Genomic DNA, 23,215 nt, shown 5'->3' on the forward strand with positions numbered 1-23,215 from the left:
AAAAATTCAAAATTTCAAAAAACGATGGGCTATAACCCATGTTTTTTTAAATTTTGAAATGTTTTCAAATCCTCAAAAATGATGAAAAACGGCGTGCTATAGTATGCCGAACGGTAGGGGCTATAGCCCATGTTCAAAAATGATGAAAAATGAGGTTAATTTTTTTTTCAAAATTTCAAAAAACGATGGGCTATAACCCATGTTTTTTGAAATTTTGAAATGTTTTCAAATCCTCAAAAATGATGAAAAACGGCATGCTATAGTATGCCGAACGGTAGGGGCTATAGCCCATGTTCAAAAATGATGAAAAACTAGGTAATTTTTTTTTTCAAAATTAAAAAAAAACGATGGGCTATAACCCATGGTTTTTGAAATTTTGAATTTTTTTCAAATCGTCAAAAATGTTGAAAAATGGGCTATAACCCATGTTTTTTTAATTTTAATTTTTTTTCAAATCCTCAAAAATGATGAAAAACGGCGTGCTATAGTATGCCGAACGGTAGGGGCTATAGCCCATGTTCAAAAATGATGAAAAATGAGGTTAAAAAAAAATCAAAATTTCAAAAAACGATGGGCTATAACCCATGTTTTTTGAAATTTTGAAATGTTTTCGAATCCTCAAAAATGATGAAAAACGGCGTGCTATAGTATGCCGAACGGTAGGGGCTATAGCCCATGTTCAAAAATGATGAAAAACGAGGTTAAAAAAAAAATTCAAATTTAAAAAAAACGATGGGCTATAACCCATGTTTTTTTAAATTTTAATTTTTTTTCAAATCCTCAAAAATGATGAAAAACGGCGTGCTATAGTATGCCGAACGGTAGGGGCTATAGCCCATGTTCAAAAATGATGAAAAATGAGGTTAAAAAAAAAATCAAATTTTCAAAAAACGATGGGCTATAACCCATGTTTTTTTTAATTTTGAATTTTTTTCAAATCCTCAAAAATGATGAAAAACGGCGTGCTATAGTATGCCGAACGGTAGGGGCTATAGCCCATGTTCAAAAATGATGAAAAATGAGGTTAAAAAAAAATTCAAAATTTCAAAAAACGATGGGCTATAACCCATGTTTTTTTAAATTTTGAAATGTTTTCAAATCCTCAAAAATGATGAAAAACGGCGTGCTATAGTATGCCGAACGGTAGGGGCTATAGCCCATGTTCAAAAATGATGAAAAATTAGGTTAAAAAAAATTTCAAAATTTCAAAAAACGATGGGCTATAACCCATGTTTTTTGAAATTTTGAAATGTTTTCAAATCCTCAAAAATGATGAAAAACGGCATGCTATAGTATGCCGAACGGTAGGGGCTATAGCCCATGTTCAAAAATGATGAAAAACTAGGTAATTTTTTTTTTCAAAATTTAAAAAAACGATGGGCTATAACCCATGGTTTTTGAAATTTTGAATTTTTTTCAAATCGTCAAAAATGTTGAAAAATGGCGTGCTATAGTATGCCGTACGGTAGGGGCTATAGCCCATGTTCAAAAATGATGAAAAACGAGGTTAATCTTTTTTTTCAAAATTTCAAAAAACGATGGGCTATAACCCATGTTTTTTGAAATTTAGATTTTTTTTCAAATCCTCAAAAATGATGAAAAACGGAGTGCTATAGTATGCCGTACGGTAGGGGCTATAGCCCATGTTCAAAAATGATGAAAAACGAGGTTAAAAAAAAAATCAAAATTTCAAAAAACGATGGGCTATAACCCATGTTTTTTGAAATTTTGATTTTTTTTCAAATCCTCAAAAATGATGAAAAACGGCGTGCTATAGTATGCCATACGGTAGGGGCTATAGCCCATGTTCAAAAATGATGAAAAACGAGGTTAATTTTTTTTTCAAAATTTCAAAAAACGATAGGCTATAACCCATGTTTTTTGAAATTTTGAATTTTTTTCAAATCCTCAAAAATGATGAAAAACGGCGTGCTATAGTATGCCATACGGTAGGGGCTATAGCCCATGTTCAAAAATGATGAAAAACGAGGTTAAAAAAAAAATCAAAATTTCAAAAAACGATGGGCTATAACCCATGTTTTTTGAAATTTAGATTTTTTTTCAAATCCTCAAAAATGATGAAAAACGGCGTGCTATAGTATGCCGAACGGTAGGGGCTATAGCCCATGTTCAAAAATGATGAAAAACGAGGTTAATTTTTTTTTTCAAAATTTCAAAAAACGATAGGCTATAACCCATTTTTTTTTAAATTTTTGACTTGAACCGCAGGTTCAAGTCCTGGCTCTGACATAGTGTCCCAAAATCATGAAAATATGACATACTATAGTATATCATCCGAAACTAAATATGAGAAATGTATAACTTTGGCATGCTACTAGTCCTACATACTTACACCTAGAAACCCCATTCAAACCTTTTCACACTTTTTATTATTCAGCTTACTGTGGAGACACATGCTGGAACTTTTTACTTTGAAATGTTTTGTAGTTTCTGAGTTATTTAACTTAAACGCCCAATGCATTCTCTATGGCAATAGCACAAACTTTGGCATGCTACTAGTCCTACATACTTACACCTAGAAACCCCATTCAAACCTATTTAGGTTTGTAGTACTGAGATAGGGGATTAATCCGATATGATTAATCAGCAATATGATATTCCAAAATCATAATAAAATGAATCGGGAATATTCAATGCTATTTCAGCGCATCATTAAAACTTCTCTTCTGTCGGACGTGAGTTGTTGAACCGCTTGAATAAATGAAATGTAATAGAACTCCCCTTGCATATGCAACACTCAGATATACAGTGAATCATGAATCAAATAAACTGCTCCAACGAAGATTGATTGTACTTATAGTACAATCAATCTTCGTTGGAGCAGTTTATTATATCAATTACTGGTTACAAATGATATAAAAACCACATAGCAATGAGCGAGCATGTCATGAGATTGTTTCCATTTGGACATGAGCCACCAAGAAACAATTAAATGCGTATTGTTTTATTGTTAGTCAGGCCGGTATGCGATTCGTTGTTGCTGCACAGAATATGTGTCAGCAATCAAGGGCGAACGCGTTATCTGGTCCCGTCTGATCGAACGCAATACACAACTGAAATAGGTTCGCTTTTAAAACACGTTGCATGAATAAAGAATAAGAAGCACAGAAAGAAAGAGGTAGGAGAGGAGGAGGAGAGTAACGCCTCGCAAAGAGAGACAGAGATTGAGGCTTGATGGTTGGAGTGGTTCAAGATCCCAGTGGTATTATAATCTAATAATAAGGGAGCTTTTCTTTACAACTAGACTACATACACTTAAGATCTCTATCAAACCAATGTCGTTTTGAGGCTGGATGTTTCTCAAACAGTCTCCGACCCACCTGATTGTAAATCAGCCTTTCCACGGAGATCCTCATGCGTTCTGCTTTGCCAGACAAAAGTTCATTCACTTGCTCCAGATGCTGCGCGCGAGGATAACTTTACTCTTAAGTTAAAGTATTAAAAAGTCGATCACTGTCTCAGAGTAAAACTCGCATCCTATGGTTCCCTAATCGCCGTTAGAGTAGGCGGTTGTCCTCAGGCCGACTGCCTGATCTGTGTTGGCCAGCTGTGCGTGGGTCAGTCGGTGGTACTGGTGTTGCGACCTGCTCCGCAGAGCTACCGCCGTAAGAGAGCAGTGGAGTCTTGGTTAGACCCACATTATATTAAAAAGTGGTCTCACAAACCAATGGGAGGCGTCTTTCTTTGTCCTTCCCAAAACTGGTTTAAACATTTCTTAAACTGCTAGATTAACGAAAATGCTAACAGTTAACAATTAACAGTTTTACGACACGCAGGAAACTTCCTGTGGGTCATTAGTCATACCTATCTCCGTTGACCATCTCGCCAACCTTTTACACTCCTCTGAGTGTTAACACAGATGCGCACACACACACACACACACACACAAATGCACACGCATTTCCCCCGTCACAAATCAGTGGTTAGAAGATGAAATAAGATCAGCCAGCATTCAGCAATAAGAATATTACACTTTTCATCAGATGTGCGTGTCTGCTGAATAACACATTTATCAGTGGTGTGTGATGTGTATCAAATGTCCACACTCGGCGTGCGTGTCTGTTGGTGTTCGTGCACAGTTGCATGTGGCGTCAGAGTCCTCCCTTGCGGGTCAGCGTTCGGTCACAAAAGTCACACCAGATAGCGTGACAGTTTGTAATAATCAACCCTCCTCGGTCCAGTCTGGATTTTGTCATAAACCTGCACTCAGCAGCGGTGAAACAGGGGGTCAAATTTAGGGCTATGTTTTCCTTTCATTGTTCTACACAAATAATAAAATCAATCAAACGGAATTCCCCATATAGGCCTATAAAAAGAATCACACCCGTGTCATGATTACATTATCATTGAGTTAGGACAAAATAGCCGATTTGCTCGTCTACATGTAAATTCTCCATTCATTGTCAATGGAATTTAATGTATATTAGGAAAGAAATTACCGATTTGCTCAGACACATCTGACGTGAATTCTCCATTCATTGTCAATGGCATTTAATGTTTGTGTTAGGACAAGAATCTACACTATAGCTGAATGTAGCGCTGGGGTCTTGGTCACATGATATGAGACAATGAAGGTCGGAGGGGAGGAAAGGCGTAGAGCTATAAAGGATAGGGGCGGACGAGGAGTGACAGCCTCGCCCCCCGCTAATAATTTCAATGTTAGTTTTCTCAGTGGCGTTTGAAGCACCCGGAAGACTGCCGGAAGTACTGTGGAAGTTGAAAGCGGTCTCAAATTTGAGGTCAGGGTTGACGCACTTTTCACACATGTGGCTTGATGAAAGGGAGAAGGCCTCATTGCTTCAAGTTAGTGTTCCAGGACGCAGAGGTTGCCAGACACAATTTTATTCTCCAGCATGGAGCCAGCAGGAATATTGATCTGGTCCCCTTGATTGGCTATGATGATTACCGTTCCCTTCAGTGAAACATCTTTGCCAAAGGTGATGTCCCCAGACACTGTAAGGTGGTCCAGCTCCAGCATGTCAGGGATGCTCTGAAACCTCCCCAGGTAGTCCTGCACCTTTGTAAAGTAGCTGCCCAGTTTGATGTAGGGTGTGGTGGGGATCTCTCTCTTGCTGTTCATGGTGAGAGAGCCCGCCTCCAGGGTGTACAAGTTGGACATGACCAATAGCAGGTCAGAGGTGGTTTTGACAGGCAGGAAGCGGCTGCGGGGCACGTTGATGCCCATGGCGTTGTTGAAGCACTTGATGGCAGCGCCCACGGCGGTCTCCAGCTGGATCACATTCTGACCACCGCACAGCGTCTTGGGGTTAATTATGATCTCCATGTTTATGGCATTCTGTTCCTGCAGCCTCTTCATGGCACTCAAAGAGAGCCACAGATTGTTGGTGTTGAAGATTTTAAACTTTCTGATGGACTTGAACTCGTCAATGTGAGCCTCCGGTACCTGGGACATTTCTAACAGCCGCAGTTTACCTTCGTATTCGATCAGGGTTCCACCCTTAGTGTCGGCTTTCGTTTTGTCTGTCACTTCCATGATGAAATCGCAGTGCTTGCCGTCGGACAGGCTGGCCAGGTGGTGCAGGATGTGGAGGTCCACAGAGGCACCCAGGTTGTCAATGTTGGACACAAAGACATACTCCTTTCCCAGGGCTATGAGTCGGTCCAGCAGACCAGAGTTGAACAAACTGGCGAAGACATCTCCGTGGCCAGGCGGGTACCACCCGTCTGTGTTCTGACCGGTCATGTCGTTGACCGTTGCCACCGGAAGAAGGGACTCCTTGTTGATACGTGGATACCTGCTCTGGATGAAGGTGTGTATCTTGACACGGTGAGTGTATTTATGCAGAATCTTCCCTGTGTTCTCGTCTGTGTTGAAAGAGTTCATGAGAACAAGAGGAACATCTGTGTTGTACGTCTTGTTCAAATGCTCCATCTGTTGCACAGTGAGGTCCAGGAAGGTGTTCATCTTGCGGATTGTGATGAGGCTCTTTGGGCCCTTGCACCCCATGCTGGTCCCCAGACCACCATTTAGTTTCAACACCACAAGCTTGTTGAGACTGTCAACCACGCTGTTGTTCGGGAGGCCATGAACAGCTATCTCATCATAAGGCTGGATTAAATGTTCAGCCGGTTGCTTTATCTTGTTCCATTCCACAGATGGTCCCTTCACCTGAAGGAACCTGTGGAACAGCTTCTTGAAGCCTACAAAGTGTGTCCTGTACAGCTCCCGCTCAGTGGCCGTTGATACGTCCAGTAGCTTCTCTAGTTCTCTGTGCATGGAGCTCTCCAGTTGTTGCACTTCCTGGAACTGAGACATCCCACCATTGGCCATGTTTATACTTACTCAAGACTACTTACTGTATTACTGTTGATGCTGTATTACTGTTGATGGACGTTCGTGGAGGGGTGACCTAACAAGGTTTACTAATCGAGAATCCGTTACCAAATGTGTTGTAAACTACTGAAAGCTCATATTTATCATAAATAATAATAATGTTTATTAAATAGTAATAAACAGCAGTCCTTAAACTATTCATAGAGAAACACAGCCACAGATGCATTCAAAGACAATCTGAAAGGGGTCTTGTTTCAATACCAGCTTTTATGTTGGTGATGTCACAGCTAGTTCCAACCAGTCAGTCTTGTGACATCAGCTTGTCCATATTTGGGCAATCCAGGAAACTGTTTTGTTGATTTGCATTATACAGGCAGAACAACCATGGGCGGAGCTTGGGGGGGTTCAGGGGGTGCAGTTTTTTTTTAAACTTTAATACCTTCTGGCTTCTGACTGTAGTTTGTAATCATCTCTCTTATCATGATATGATGACTCGCTGTATGGCTGTAGTGATTGATTGATTGATTGAAATATTTATTAACAGTTTGTAGAATTTACAGTACATTTTAAGCACAAACTCAATACAAAGACTGTCAACTGTGAGTGGACGACCCAATTAAGCATTACACTTGTTTACAACAGGGTCCACATTGTTCAATTCATCAAAAAGTGCATGTGTGTGAGCTGCTGTACTACCTAAATAACTCATTTTTAGGGGTTAGGGCATTGTAAAAACGCTAAAATAATAAAATAAAGGTTAAAAAAATGTCGTTGGCCAAGCAGTCGCACCCCCCAGCGTCAACTTCAAGCTCCGCCTATGAGAACAACACATAAACTAACATAACTAAACAGACATGATGAAAGTAACAGGAGTGGCAGCTAGAGGAAAGGCAGACACTAAACAGTGTTACCTATAGTCTTCAGAGTCCAGGCAGAGACTGAGCTTTATAGTCAAGGTAGCCACGCCTTTGAGGTGCCACAGGACTGGTTAGCCAATAGCATCCAAGCATGGGCCAATCAGGCCCTCCTCTCAAGGTGGCAGCTCATTAGTGACACATCACTCATCATCCGCAGGGGACAGAAGCAACAAACAGTACCAGGCAAAATAATAGGCGTGCCTATAACCCAGTACAACTAAGCAAGCCCACCAATAAAAAATAGCCTATATGGATTAGCATTAGCTCCACATATGTTTATTCCTACTAATCAACATAACAACAAAAACAGCCAACGGCTACAACATATCATAGGAGTGGCGGCCATTTTCTGGTTCTATTGATCCATTCCAGGCCCCATTCATTTTTCCTATAGAAAATTTCAAAGTAATTTATTTTTTATTTTTTTATAATTGTTATCCCACGATTTTGTAACCCATTTTTCACCCCTGTGTCAATCATCTAATGTGATCCTGGGCTCTACACACCCTCCACCAACCTAGTCCCCATATATGGGGGACAAGGGGAGAGCAACGGACTTGAACTCATGCTTCCTTCATGCCTGAGTGTCCAAGTTGCTCCTTTACACCTGACAGGGGGGAGTTTCCTTGGTTGGACGTAGCGCGTGGAAGGAACACGTTATTCCAACCAGTTCCTTTCCCCTCCATCAGGCGCCCCGGCTGGCCAGGGGGAAGCAGTTTAGTGACGTCAATTATTTTAAGCCTAGAATCAAGCCATCCAGAATCCTGGTGAATCATGACCATAAATCAATGTAGTCAGGTGGTTTCCTCCAACAGCGACGATTATATCATATAATTAATTTGTATATGCCCCCACCACACTCCCACAGAATCAAATGTTGTATGGTCATGATTCACCAAGATCATCTCTATGCGAAAACTTAATGGGGTCTGAATCGATGGAAATATATAGGCTAGGGCCGGGACTAATTGCGATTAATTTAGATTAATTAACTACAGAAAAATTAATCGCGATTAACTACAGATAAATTAATCGCACCTTTTTTTTCACCGCGTTTCTCACTGGGCGCTTTTCTATAGTACTGAAAACTGGAAATAATAAAAAGTCACCCCATTTTGTGTTGCCTAGAACTGGAGGTCTGACAAAAAACAGTAACAATATGAAGTAAGTACAGCTTTGTGATGTCACTGAGTTCTGTACTTGTTACTGTTACTAATTATTTTTCAGACCTCCAGTTCTAGGCAACACAGAATGGGGTGACTTTTTATTATTATTTCCACAACAGGTATATTAATGACAGTAAAATGTTGAAAATGAGTGGTATCCTGTAGTCACTATTCGTTGATTCACTGGGATACCAAAAAACATTAAAAAAAAGGTTTCTCGCTGTTCTCGGGTTGAATATTGATATGCGATTAAAATGCGATTAATCTAGATTAATCGCAAAGACTCTGATTAATTAGATTTCTTTTTTTTTTATCGAGTCCCAGCTCTAATATAGGCCTATTTACTTTTTCGAACTTGAATTTTATACAAGGAAGTCAATATGGCACGAGGCAACAGTGCGACACTTTGCGACACCATCATACCACAAAGTATACATCAGGCTTAAAGTTCTTTCTGGGGCAGGCAAGGGATTATAGAACATGTGTTTCTTTGTTGTCCAGTCGTGAGGTGATTTCAGAGATACTGGTATGTGTCAAAGTTCACACAAGCTGACCATACCATTGTGCCAAAGTGCACAGTGCAGCATATGTTCCTGTGTGCATAGTATACATAGTAGTACAGTATCTCAGATACCATTCCATTCAAGGGGATTACTTATTGTGGTACCTTCCCCGAAAGAACAGGCTAACAGGGTAAGTTGCACCGTGTGTGTGTGTGTGTGTGTGTGTGTGTGTGTGTGTGTGTGTGTGTGTGTGTGTGTGTGTGTGTGTGTGTGTGTGTGTGTGTGTGTGTGTGTGTGTGTGTGTGTGTGTGTGTGCGTGCGTGCGTGTGTGTTGATTGTACTTTGTCCTGACTTAGATACAAGATTTAAATTGCAGCACATTTGAATCAACACTGTCGCAGCAGACATTTATTGAAACTAAAAAAAAGAAAATAACCTGTTACTTTCAGAACATTTGATATGGTATATCTTTGAAAATAAATGACACCAATAATAATGCTCATATACTGTACTGTATTCCTATTTCCTCAGCATACAAAAAAAATACAGTATGTATTTGCAGGCAGAGGTTCCCTGGTTTCCCAGACCTTTAATTTGGCTATTCCTGACTGGCATCCTGTTAACTATTCCTGTGAAAAGCCAGGCCGGCAAGATACTGGTGTACCCTGTAGATGGCAGTCATTGGCTCAACATGGACATTCTCTTGAGAGAGCTGCATGCCAGAGGCCATAACATAACAATTATACGCTCCTCTTCCAGTTGGTATATCAAGGAGAAAGCTAGCCACTATACCTCTGTGACAGTGCCTGTATCAGTGGGAAGCAACTTTGAGGACCCCAAATACATGTCATCCTATATGAAGAAAAACCTGGAGCTTTGGACTAAAGACAGATCCATATCCTCCTTCATTACCCTGAACCAGGAATTAATGGGTTTATTGGAGGAGTGCCATCGCGCTAATGCTGAGATGGCTCGTCTAGTGATGGAGAACAGGAAGCTGGTGGACCAACTGAGAGCCTCTCGCTTTGATTTGATGTTGACCGACCCAGGGTTTGCAGGGGGTGTCATAGTGGGGAAATATTTAGGTCTTCCAACAGTGCTTAATGTTCGATGGATAAGCAGCGGAGAAGGACATTTTGCTATAGCTCCTTCACCTTTGTCGTATGTGCCAGCTCTTGGGTCCCTGGTCTCAGATAAGATGAGCTTTGTCAATAAATTGAAAAATGTCTTGCATTATGGTATCGGCCTTTACATTGATCATGTTGTCACAAGGCCACTCTACCAAGGTGTGTGTGATGACTTCCTTGATCCAAACATCAATATCTACTCTCTCTTTCAAGGGGCTGACCTGTGGCTCATGAGAGTTGACTTTGTGTTTGAGTTCCCACGCCCAACCATGCCAAATGTGATTTACATAGGGGGGTTTCAATGTAAGCCATCAAAGCCTTTGCCAGGAGAGTTGGAGGCTTTTGTCCAAAGCTCTGGAGCACATGGGGTAGTAGTGATGTCTCTTGGGACTCTACTGGACAGCCTCCTCCCTGAGATTTCAGAAGTGGTAGCTACGGCATTTGCCCGTCTTCCGCAGAAGGTAGTGTGGAGGCACCTGGGAGAGAAGCCTTCAACACTGGGCAATAACACGCTGATTGTGGATTGGCTGCCGCAGAATGATCTACTGGGCCACCCAAATACCAAAGCGTTTGTCACACACGGTGGTACCAATGGGATTTACGAGGCTATATATCACGGGGTTCCAATGCTAGGACTCCCTCTCATTCTTGACCAGTTTGACAACATGGTGCGTTTGAAGGCCAAGGGTGTGGCTAAAGTCTTAGATGTGACATTGCTGCACGTGGACACCTTGACAGAAGCTCTCACAGACCTCCTAGATGATAATAGGCCATACAGGAAGAGAATACGGAAGATGTCACAGCTTCATCGCGACCAGCCCCTCAAACCAATGGAAAGAGCAGTCTTTGGGGTAGAATTTGTTATAAGGCACAAGGGTGCAGCACACTTGCTAACAGAGTCGTACAAGATGCCCTGGTATGTGTACCATAGTCTGGATGTACTGGCATTCTTCCTGAGTGTTGCAGTGTTTTCCCTGCTTGCAGTCTATGGCATTAGCAAAGTTCTATATAAGGTATGCAGGAGAAAAGTAAAGCTACATTAACACTGGGAAAAGTTGAAATGTCAGCGATCGCTTTTGCTGTTAATATGAACTATGAAAATACATCAATATTGGCACAGCATCTCCTACAAAGGTTTGATTATACAACATTTTATTGATTTTTGAACAAATTAACTTGATTTGTACAGACATAAATGTACCAGTCAAATGTAACCATGTAAATATTCACATAATACCACAATCTCTTTCTTGGTCAACAAATAAAATTGAAAGGTAAAAACATTTGACATAAGGCCAAAATGGGCAAAAATAATTTGTTGCATTTCCTGCTTCTCATTATTGTGAAATTTAAGGTGGCTGATAAACTTTGAGAGCACCACTTAAAATTGCTCCATTACAATTGCAGTATGGTATTTGTCATTCCATTACATAAATTACAGTAGCCTACTTCCATGTGGCTCCACTAAAGTTCAACACCGTACACCGGTCAACTAAGCTTGATGTAACCACTGCAACCGCATTCCATATTAAATGTGTTTCAGTGGTGCGAATCATTTGTTTCTGTTGGACTTTGCCATCACCCGAACAAATATTTTGAATTAGTGATCTGAAAATTGGAAAATCATTTTCTTAAGCCTTACACCGTCAAACAGCTAGATAATTTCATAGACTAACTTGAATAAACCCATCCACTCAATTTATTAACAGTCAATTGTCTGCTTTGTGCAAGAAATACAGTTGAGGAAATAGACATTTGCCTATTAAAGGTTATCTACAAACGGAGATCGTTGAGTTTGAGTCTTACATTTTTGGAGATCAGAACAGGTTACATGCAGTTAAGTAATAAAGACAGCTGCATAAAACAATGAACATAACATACAACAACCTATATAATAGATACTAGCTTGCAACCTTTATGTGAAATTCCACTAGGGAAAAGTATAAATCTAGGCCTACCTTTTCTCATTTCACAGTATTAGAGGCCTTTCAGTCATAACTTATTTTTTTCCGGCATTTACCCATGGATTGGAGAGGCTGAGCTAAGGTTAGAGGTTCTTTGCCAGGAAAACGTTTAGTAAAAATGTATACTAAACTTAGAACATACATCAAGCAAAATGCTGTTCGAACCACCATTTTCCTAATTGATGAAAAAACCTACCAGTATACAAGGTTACAATATATCCATTTCACATCAGAGGCATTATCTGATTGCAAAACATTTGGCAAAAACCTGTCATCCATAAGGACAGAGCAGTGCTTCGCAATCCAAAACAAGAAAATTAACTATTTAAGAAAGGAATATGAAGTCATGAGTTGCGTCAATGGCTGCTCTTGATGACCAAGTACAAATTGATAACGTACTCATAAGCCTATACAAGAGTATAAGCCTGAGTATTGAATACACTTGATACAGACATAAGTCTGCGGCGCATGTCACACCAACATTTCACTGACTGTACACACTTGTATGAGCGATAAATAAAACCCCTTTGAAATTCATTGCAGGATTTAATTATCAAGTGTAACTTAATTGTGTCATTTGGTTATCTTCAGTGCCACTAATTAACAATGTTTTGATAATTAACAACGATCACTGATACCAGTTGCCAACAAAAGCCATATTGACATTGACAAATGACATTTAGAACAGCATACTGGCATCGGTGCACCATTAATCAGATAAGACGCCAACTCGATTAAAATTTAAATAAAACCCAAAGCAATGTGGACATTTTGTAGATCATGTAATTGTATTTGTTCTAGTATCAGTCCATACATTACCACACATTTTTATCTGTAGCTTCTGGTCAGGTAAATAAAACAATGCACCCCTCTCCATTCACTTCCATTTGTTTTTAGCAAGCCCAGTATCAAATATCCTACATCTAATTCAAATATGAACCAGGTTGAAAAACATATATCACAAATGGAGTCCATGGCAAAAATCATGAAACCCTACATTAACCCATTAAAACCGGAAAAGCTCCTGTATAATTTTAGATTTTGCGTTAACTATTCAAAATTAGCAGTTTTATAAAAGCTCACAGTGCATCACTTTGTGACGTGCTGCAAGCTTGTACTTACATTTTTGAAAAATATAGTAAAATGTAGAAAGTCAAATGGCCAAAGGTTTTTCTCCGAGATATGCCAAGGACTGGCATAGACAGATGTATGTACACATAGGTTACACGGTCCCTGTGTCAAACAAGCCACATCAGTCAGCAGGGATCGTGCTTTGACATCTACTAACTGGAAGTCCAATCTGTAATGTGCTGGTTATATAAAATGTTGCACTCAAAAAGTAATATCATGTAAATAGAATAAACACTGAAAATATTTTTATCTGATCCTTTCCCGTTTCAACCTGCTACATATTTAATTTAGAGGTATGGCTTTGACACTCAGTTTGCAAAACAATCGGTCTTGAAAGGAGAAAGGGGTAAAGAAAATAAGTTAGGGGTAAAGTGAGTTGTGGTATAGGTTTATACAAATAGTCCATGTCACTTCTAAGATCCAAACTAAAATATGAAGTGCATCACATACTGCTCCCCGATGATTCCTGTGGTGACCAGAGAAGCTTAATGGCAAAGAATTTGCTGCAGAGTCCTAAGTGACATAGGCAACACACCAAGCCTTGCTTGGTGTCCTTGCTATGCATCCTTATCTTATCAATATAGCAAAACATAAAAATGAAGTGATTATCAGCAATAGTCAGAATATTCTGTCACAAGCATTCGTTGAATCGAATGGTGCCTTCAGGCACCCATAGCATTATTGACATCAAAGACAAGAAGTTATATTTAAAATCTGAATAATTGAGTATTATAGCTTCACTTGAAACACTGCAAAGGTGGTATTCCGTCTTAATCAAGTGTCTGTATCACAGAACTGAATTGGAAGTCATTGACCAATTTAACGGTATGGCAAGCAGAAAATGTGTTGAGTCCTTGGACACATCCACAATGTACAGTTGGTCCAAAATAAATCGAACAGCTGATGTTTCTAATTGACAACCATATGACTTTTCACATCATCTTGTAAATTGTGCTCACTCACTGAAGCATTTTTCTCCCAGTTTAAGACAAAGCTTTACAAGTGTAGTGAGTCTAATTTTTGGTTAACTGCTAAGTGAGTAGCTACATATTATTTCCAATTAAAATAAATGTCAAATTGTGCAGGGTGACGAAGAAAAAGGGTAAAGTATGTTGACAAAACTGCAACTAAGTAAAATGTGATCAAGACTTCAGTAATCAACATAATTCCATGTTGCGTTGAAAGTATGTGAAATACATCAGAATGATCAAGAAAGCATTAATGACCAGAGACTGCACATTAAAAAAAATTAACTATTATCACGACTGTTCATAACATCTTCAGCCACTTGTGAGCAGTGAGCACATTGTTGGGAATGACCAAGAAAGGGAGTTCCAGAATGAACACACACAAGCTAAACATGAAGGATGTGAAGGAGGGGTGGATTCTACAGGTAAGGAAACCTCATACAAAATACGGCCAAATAGCCTACTAGTTTTCCAGAATTAGGAAAACAAATTGTGAGTCAACTATGGATTGCACCTTTCTACAACATCCAATAATAGATCAGTAATATAGCAATAGGGTTAGTCCAATCAAGCCTTACTAAACCAAATGCAATGAAAATAATGCACACACACACAAAACAAAAAACAATCAGCGGAACTGAGGCTATCACTCGTTCTGAGATTGACCGACTTGTTTGTTTCTTTTTTCTCTTGGTGTAGGCATTTGTCTCACATATTTCCATTCCTGAATGGTGAGGGACAACAAATCAAAGTCACTTTTTGTGATTATTAGCGTTCAACGAAGGGGAGTTGACAAGTATGTATCAATGAGCTATGTGATACCAAAGACAATGGTAAACCTTTTTCTTATATTCAATGCACAAGTTACAATATTAGCATTGTCCCCCTGCTCTCCCCTTGTAAGAAATAAAAAGCTTAACATTCAAAACACTGTTAACCTGTATGTGGTGCCTTTCTCTTCTTGCGCACACACAAGAAATATGTCATTCCCTTCAGAAGTTACGGGGAGGGGGTTGCCGACAAGATTCTCTCAGACTTCAGATCTCATGGAATCAAGTGAATACCTTGAAGCACTCCAGCTCCCTTAACAGCTATGGGACAGCTTTGAGGCATCTCAGAAAACATGAGCACATCTTAGTTCTACACCTAGTGGGACAGGGAACAAAGCCATCCTCTTCCCCGTCCCCTCTGCCACTTTCTGGAATGACTGTCTAGGATGCGGCCTCTTTACCGCCTCCAGCTGAGCTTCCTCCGCCAGTTACCAGGTTGCGGAGTAGCTTGCGGCGCCCGGCCTGGTAATCCTCCTCGTCCACATTGACGAGCAGTTTGATGGCCTCGTGGCCCACGGCCTGCTTTAGGGAGTCTGTAATGAAGACCCCCTTAAGGGCCTCTAGCAATGAGCCGTTGATGTAGTCCCTCCAAAAGGCATCCAGGTATGTCAGCTCAGAGAATTTGATGTCGCAGATGATGGAGCCCAAGTCTCGGGACTTGAGGATGGTGTTGGCTTGATTGAAGCGTTCAAATTGCCGCTCCACCGCTTCCTGTTTGTTGGAGAACACGTTGCCCTGTAGTGCCGACTCATGCTGGCAGTATTCAGCACGCACCCGGAGACGGATATCTAGGTAAAAGGATTCAGAGGGTACAGAGGAGATGGCTCAAACATAGTAGCAGTGAATACTTAAACCCTACTTTGTACTTTTTATAACAGTGTGGGACAAGTATCTTAAAAAGCTGCAGTCATGGCCCGGACGGTTAGTTCAACCGTCTGGGCACCTAGGCTGCTGAGCCAGCCTGACGGCGTGCCGCGGGTTCGACTCCCGATGGCCTTTGTCTCCCCCCCCCCCCCCCCCCCCTGACTGCAGCTTTTTTTTCACTATATCTCGACAATCTATGATGTTCCTAGTCTGTGAAAATGCCTCATGACGACAAACCATTGGACCAGGAGGGCTTTCGGAAGTGGCCAACAGCCGTATGCAGCAAGGTTGGGCCCAAAACATGAACGACATGGGCTCGACTCAGAGGCTTGCACATGGAGGTAGACTAGTTAGCGATGTAGTATATACAATGTCATCAAACCCAGTAGCCCAAACTCGGAAGGAGGGAAGTATGTGCTGGGTGAGCAACTTTCATTGAAATGAGTGGGTGGGGACTTTCTGTACCTGCTCCAGATATGTGTCAATATATAGCTACAATTACACAGTGCCAGATTTTGACAGGTTTTTACCGCAGGTTTGCTTCTCTCTACAGTCCGCCGTGCTGTGGCTCCTCTTCCTCTTGCGGCCGAGTGCAGGGGGGGCAGGCTTTGTTTGGACCCCCACCTGGGATCCATTAGGTGAACAGCAAATCACCGGCTGAGGCCCTGATGATGTCACACAAGAAGATAGAACATCATTTGAGAGATAGATAGATAATATATATAAGCTAAACAGACTTCTCTTTCCAATACAGAGTAATGCGTGCACGCACACACCTGTCCTTCTGTGGGGTGGTGCCTCCCTGCTCTGGGCTGTTCCTCGTGGGGACACATAGCGCACCGATGTCTCCTCTAAGTACTTGTCAACAGGGTCTGGGCACACTGAGAAAAAACAGCCGGGTTTAACACTTTCAACTCACCCTATTGAGCTTGTAGATAGTCTATTTTCCCCACACAACGCCAGCATACAACAAAGAGCATACGTGGTTGTGAGCGGTCCATACTAAGCACTGTAACTTACCAGAACTAAAAATATGTTTAAAACAATTATTGTTCTCACTCTTACGCAGATGGCAGACTCCACACCACAACTGTAACCCCAACATTGATGAACGATATAGTTATAGTGCTTAGTGTGGACGGCCCTCTAGGGCTAGGCTATGTCAAGGCAAGGACACAAATTCAATTGAGCTTCGTCCATCACACTTCTATTTAAGACTTAAGCATAGGCCTTTGTGGATTTGGCTGTGCATTGGCGTTGGCTTCGACAACAAACCAATAAGCACATACTGACAAAAGGCATGACAGGAGGATCACAATAGAAAAGGATATGCATGGAAAGTAAGATTGCTTAAATGTAAAATGTAACATAACTATGAGCTTGGTGTCAAGACTGCATAACATAATATTCAACATCACCCATCATTAGTTTACTTTACAAATTATGTTAAACAAATCGTCAATTGCGCTGGGTTGTCAATACAAAATAAACACTTATAAATGGATAAGTGGTTAAAATGATTGTGATGCTGGATACAGTGTTTTGTTTTTCTTTCAACCAGTGGTCCCCTGCTAGCCCCTCTCGGAACCCTCCGTAAAGCTTTTCTGAAATTTGGATGTCACTTTGCGTAGGGTCCCTGTGTGTATCTATATTTTCGTATGGGAATGTTGGAACGCGGACATAAATATCCTCGGTAACATAGAGTCTGCGCCGTTTGACGTCTTCTTTTCGTTTGCGTTATTCTGAAGGTGTCAACTATAAGTACCTATACATACCACTGCGAATTCTCTTGTGTCGCGGAAGCCGTTAAGTATTTTTAATAACTTTGTTAACTTTGTTTGACCGATTTGGTCGCTTTGATTCTTCTTGTTTATTTACCGTTTATTGTACCGCCTCCCGATGTGCGGTTGGCTTGTGCCGGCTACGTTCCTGCCTCTGATCTGCTCTGTCATAGCTATAGCGCCACTAGCTAGCCAGATAGGCGGTACAATGAGGTGTCAATAAACAAGGAAGGAAGAGAAGAATCAAATCGGTCAAACAAATACTTAACGGCTTCCGTGCCACAGGAGATATTCGCAGCGGTATTTATAGGTACTTAAAGTTCACACATTCAGAAGCCCTCACACGAAAAAAAGTCCTCAAAGAGCGCAGAAGGACTTATCCGAAGGTGTTTACGTTTATTTATGTGTGCGTACCCGGTGGCAGGGTGGGTGTGGAATAGGACCCCATGCTCTGGGTCTAAAAAATGTCAGAAACTTCAGTAGCATTGGGTTCTGCTTGTAGGGCTAGTCCCCTGCTAAATGATGGAAGAGTTGGTAACTCTTGAGAGCGTGAAATGAAACGGGTCGATTTGGTTTCATTTTACGCTTTTATTGTAGTAGAATTTATATTTTGATCAACATTTGCCTGTTGTCTCTCTCCTATGGTACAATATCACTACAACATCAAGCCCCCGCCCCCCACACTTTCTGCATAGATAGTTCATAGAGATCCACATTGGAGCCATGCTGTTCCCATGTGGAATGTGGATACAGAGATCGAAATGATTGCATTTTTCGGTTTACGTGAACCATGACCTTTGGGCAAGTAGAACATGACCTGTACTCACAAAATTGGGAAGTGCTATTGAAACCATAGTGTCAACTAGGGACGAAAATGATCGATAGAATCATTATTCACTTTACTGATTGATCAGTTTATATGCAGTGTTTAAGAACCTGAATTTAGTATTACTAGGACAAACTGCTAAATTGTGTAATGTAATCGAGGCAATTCTTAACGACAATCAATAGTCGATTAATTGTCAACATCCCAAGTGTCAGCCCATGTTTAGGTTTAACCATCACTGGACATGCTGACCTTAATCATTAAAACCAGGAAAGTATCCTGAATCATTTTAGATTGTTTTGTGTTGGCTATTCAAAAACATAGCACTAGCAGATCTACAAGCTCACGGCGCGTCACTTTGTGCCGCTGCATACATCTGGTATTTTTTAACTTTTTGGAAAATCTTGAAAGTGTGAGAACTGCTGATTTAGAAGGCATTTCCAACAATGGGATAAACGCACTGCACTCACCGGTCTGTCTCCTTCTGAGTGTTACGTAGGGCAACAGATCGTGGCGTGTGATGATCCGCAGCAGCTGCAGCACGTGTCTGAAGTTGGTCTCATCGCAGCGGCCCTGCCGCTCCAGCGCAAGGAGGAAGTCCCTGCCGCTCCTGATGCCGCCGCGCTCGTACTCGTCAATAACGTCCACAAATAGAAAAGACAGCACCCGGACGTCCCGGTGGGTCAGCTGGGCCCCAACTATGTCAAACATGCGGTGGAGGGAGTAGAGCCCGTACGAGTTGTCCACCGCCTCCTCCGGCCAGGGCTCAAAGCGCCCCGACGAAGGTCGCCGGGACGCGGCGGCGTTTGGGCAGGAGGCGGAGGCGCTCCGACTGGCGGCCTCGCCACTGGGGGCGGCCACGGCAGGGGAGCCGGGTCCACCCATCAGGGCTCTGTGGGGGGGAGGATGGGCAGCCACCGCACTGCTCCGGGTAGAGTCCAGCTGGTTAGCGTGAATGTGAGGCCGGGCCTGGTGGTGGGCAGAGGAGTTGTTGTGCGAGGCGAGCTGCTGAGGCGGGCTGATGTTTGCATTGGGTAGTGGAGGCTGCTGTGAGGTCATCTCAGGGCCAGGTGCAGATGAGCCGGGAATCCTCGCAATGTCTGGAGGACGCTCACTACTCCGACTGACTCACTATGTGCAAATGAGATGTGGGGGAGGTCAAACACAAAACTAGCAGCAGCAACCCTAGTATGGATGTGGAAGAGAGGCGTTCGCTGCTCAGTGGAATTAATACACCAATTTTAAATACAGAATCTTATCTGATAATGCAAATATATATATATATATATATATATATATATTTAAGTCTTATCTTAATTTGCAGAAAAAGGACAGTAATATTGTATTTTAATGGGTTAGTTCAGATTTTTGGAAAGCTGTAAGAAATACTTTCCATTCAATTTAATATAGTTGTTGCAAATAGTGATTTTAGTTTTTGGATTAATCAGCATCAGTTCAATGCATTAATCGGTCTGTCTTTACAGATAAAGAAGCATAAAGTAACAGCTTGAACAGATCTACAAGCTCACAATATGAAATATATAGGTATTAAAGTTAAATATGACTTGCCATAACAGCAATTAATTATATTGGATATCGATATCGGCCAAAATGTCTTATCGGCACATCCCTAGTTGCAAGTTGTATTAATTGATTGCCTGAGTCCGTGGTGGGAGTTCTGGTCTGGTTTTGGTGAATCTGTAGTTCCGGTCAGTTGGTGGGGGTCTGGTCTGGGGCCACGCATTGAAAATAAATAAATCCACAAAACTAGCTGTTGACCTATTTCTATCCATATAGTGCAACTTTCGTTCAACTTGTACCCCTCTGTTACATGGTAAATATTTTTTTGTCCAGTATCACTATGCCAGCAATCCAATCCAACAGCAGCACAAAACAGATGTGACAGAGGGGTCGAAGTTTAACAAAAGTTGCTCTATATGGTAGAAATAGGTCAACAATACAAATAGAGGCCCAGGCCGTAGCGTAACGGTCTGGGCACCGGACTGGTGATCCAGTCGCAGTGTGCCGCGGGTTCGACTCCCGGACCCGACACGGCCTTTACTGCATGTCATCCCCCCATCTCTCTCCCGTTTCCTGTCAGCCTACTGTCTGTCCCTTCAAAAATCAATAAAAGGCGTAAGCCGCAAAAAAAATATCTTAAAAAAAAAAAACAATACAAATAGTTTTGTGGCGTGGCCCCCAGTGCTCGGAACTACTTCATATTCAACAAAAACAGAACTCCCACCACGGGACTCAGGCAATCAATTAATACCTTTGCAACCCCTATATTAATGGCAAGTATTTACTACCTACAGCTTTAAGTCCAAAACAAATCTGAACTAACCCTTTAAAGCAAAATGCCAGACGCCTTATATCAGGGGTGGGTTAGGCCTAGCCCCTTTCGGGACCCTACATAAAGCTTTTCTGAAATTTTGATGAGTTTTATGTTGGGTCCCTGCTCACTACTGTAATTTCGTATGGAAATCCCTGGACACGGATGTAGAAATTCTCTCTAAAATAGGATCTGCGCCAAGTGACGGCATTATTTTACTTGAGTTATTCTGAATTCGGGAACTTTAAGTAGCTATACATCCCGCTGCGAATATCTCCTGTGGCGCGGAAGCCGCTAAGTATTTTTAAACTTTGTTTGACCGATTTGGTCGCTTTATTTCTTCTTGTTTGTTTACTGTTTATTGTACCGCCTCCCGGTGTGCGGTTGGCTTGTGCGGCTACGTCCCTGCCTCTGATCTGCTCTGTCATAGCTATAGCGCCACTAGCTAGCCAGATAGGCGGTACAATGAGGTGTCAATAAACAAGGAAGGAAGAGATTAATCCAAGCTTCCAAATCGGGCAAACATAGATTAAAAATACTTAACGGCTTCCGCGCCACAGGAGATATTCGCAGCGGCATGTATTGATACTTATACTTCACATATTCAGAAAGCCTCACACTGAATAATATCGTCATAGAGCGCGGGGAGCCGCGAAACATGTTGTTTATGTTTTAAAATGGGTGCGTCCCATGTGGCATGGTAGTAGTGCAACAGGACCCCATGGACTGGGTCGAACAAAATGTCAGAAACTTCAGTACCATTGGGTTCTGCTTGGAGGGCTAGGTTAGGCCCAAACTCACCCCTGAATAACCAAAGAATAACCGTCAGAACGTCAGAATAGAAAAATGCTACGAGTCTAAATCTTAGGCTAACTTTAAACATCTTCTGTCCTATTATGACACATAAAACCAGTGCATGATTTAATGGTTGCTTGCTGCAATGAGATTCGTGCTCTTGGACTTTTTTAGGTGCAAACGGCCAAACATATGGCATTTTTTTATTCAGTCTTGGGTACAAATATAGCGTTTGAGAAACATGTAACCCAACGTTTTGGCCAATGCCCAACAGCCATCACTACTGTTAACCTAACCGATGACTGCTAGTAATCAAACTGATCATCACATTGATTAATTACAATGCAAATGTCAGAGAGGAACCAAAAACTAATATATCAAGCTAGCACTTTAGCTAGCCAAGCGTAGTAGTGGGTTGGCTAACTTAAAGCTCTCCGTCGCCAAGACAGCGTCGCTTGCCGACAAGAACAGGTATACAGGCTAGCAGCGCGTTGTCAGCTAGTAGATATCAGTTCTTATCGGCAAGCAAAACCCTTTTAAAGCAAGCAATTACACACGAAAGGCCGTGATATATTATGGTGATAATTCCACAGACAGCTAGCGTCAGCTAGGAGTCCCTGAACAACTGATAAGCAAAGACTTATAATAAGCTAAGACAACAACTATCGCCACCATACAGTGTTATTAACCTGTATCTACATCACCGGGAATACAACAATAACTACTCCGTGGCTTGACTGTATAACTAACAAAGCTTGTGTCACATGAGTAATGTTTGTTTGGTTTAGCGGTTGGTTTAGCCTCTGCGTTAGCCGTTAGCTGAGCATTAGCAGAGTTGGCTAACGGCTACATGGGAGAAAACAAGCGAGCTTTCTCTTTTCACCACAATTACCTCCTCGGCTCCTTTCGCGGATCTCCAACGGCGCCGAGCACTTCGTTCGCTGTGTGTGTGTGTTTTCAGACACTTGGCTGCAACGCCGCGGCTTCTTCGAGGGCAGGAATCAGGGTTTTTGTTGTATTTATTTATTGTGATTCCTCACACGGACAGTGGCAGTGAGTGAATTATCATCATGCCCATTTTCGTTCTTCAGCTAAAATGAAAGAACTTCCCGTATCACGACGGAAGTCACTTCCGGGTGTGTTTTGTATTTGAGCTCGGCTCTAACCAACATAGGGGGCAGCAGAGAGCACACCCACCCAGCCAACCAAACATACAGTAAAATACAACCGTGGGGCCCCAATGGTGGGCCAAAACTGGGGTCCGAGACTCCGAGGCCCCAAAGGTCATTGAAGGGTTCCAAGGGAAGGGGGTTCCCAAAACAAACTGGTTGGGCTACTCACTCCCCGTCCCCCGAACCCACCTCACCCCTGCCCACTTTGACAGGCTGGGTGGGAATGGCTTATGGTTGACTACAAAGTACAGCATCTTGCAATGGGTCTGGTCCACAAGATTCGCTACACCACTAAGATACCCATGTACCTGTCTAAATACTTCCCTAATGTCAACAAAGTCCACAACACCAGAACGCGCCCTATATGTTTCTTTTCCTTTTTTACCTCCTTACATGATTTTCTGTTTTTTATACAGAAGAGTATATTTGTTTGTCTCTAAAAGTTCTGATTAATTGAAAATGGTGGACCCTGTTGTAAACAAGTGTAATGCTTTATCAGTGTGTCGTCCACAGTATAGTCTTT

General features: G+C 41.8%; 3 protein-coding genes across 3 annotated transcripts; 1 reads left to right on the plus strand and 2 right to left on the minus strand.

The window, feature by feature from the left end:
• Positions 1-4,825: 4,825 nt before the first annotated feature.
• On the minus strand, positions 4,826-6,313 carry LOC310862029 (UTP--glucose-1-phosphate uridylyltransferase-like; the record flags this gene model as incomplete). The annotated part of the gene is made up of 1 exon (XM_083769765.1): positions 4,826-6,313. One exon carries the CDS (start codon positions 6,311-6,313, stop codon positions 4,826-4,828), a length of 1,488 nt encoding a protein of 495 aa, XP_083625891.1.
• A 3,139-nt stretch (positions 6,314-9,452) lies between these two features.
• On the plus strand, positions 9,453-11,072 carry ugt5e1 (UDP glucuronosyltransferase 5 family, polypeptide E1; the record flags this gene model as incomplete). Its single annotated transcript, XM_083769766.1, has 1 exon — positions 9,453-11,072. The coding sequence occupies one exon, from the start codon at positions 9,453-9,455 to the stop codon at positions 11,070-11,072; it is 1,620 nt and encodes a 539-aa protein (XP_083625892.1).
• A 92-nt stretch (positions 11,073-11,164) lies between these two features.
• dedd (death effector domain containing) lies at positions 11,165-22,597 on the minus strand. Its single transcript, XM_083769234.1, has 5 exons — positions 22,413-22,597; positions 18,864-19,524; positions 16,563-16,667; positions 16,317-16,451; positions 11,165-15,710 (listed from the first exon to the last, which is right to left on the minus strand). The coding sequence occupies exons 2-5, from the start codon at positions 19,450-19,452 to the stop codon at positions 15,304-15,306; spliced, it is 1,236 nt and encodes a 411-aa protein (XP_083625360.1). The 5' UTR covers positions 19,453-19,524; positions 22,413-22,597; the 3' UTR covers positions 11,165-15,303.
• Positions 22,598-23,215: the final 618 nt, after the last annotated feature.

The sequence above is a fragment of the Protomyctophum parallelum genome (assembly GCF_964188405.1).
Source record: "Protomyctophum parallelum genome assembly, chromosome: 7".
NCBI classification, from domain to species: Eukaryota; Metazoa; Chordata; class Actinopteri; order Myctophiformes; family Myctophidae; genus Protomyctophum; species Protomyctophum parallelum.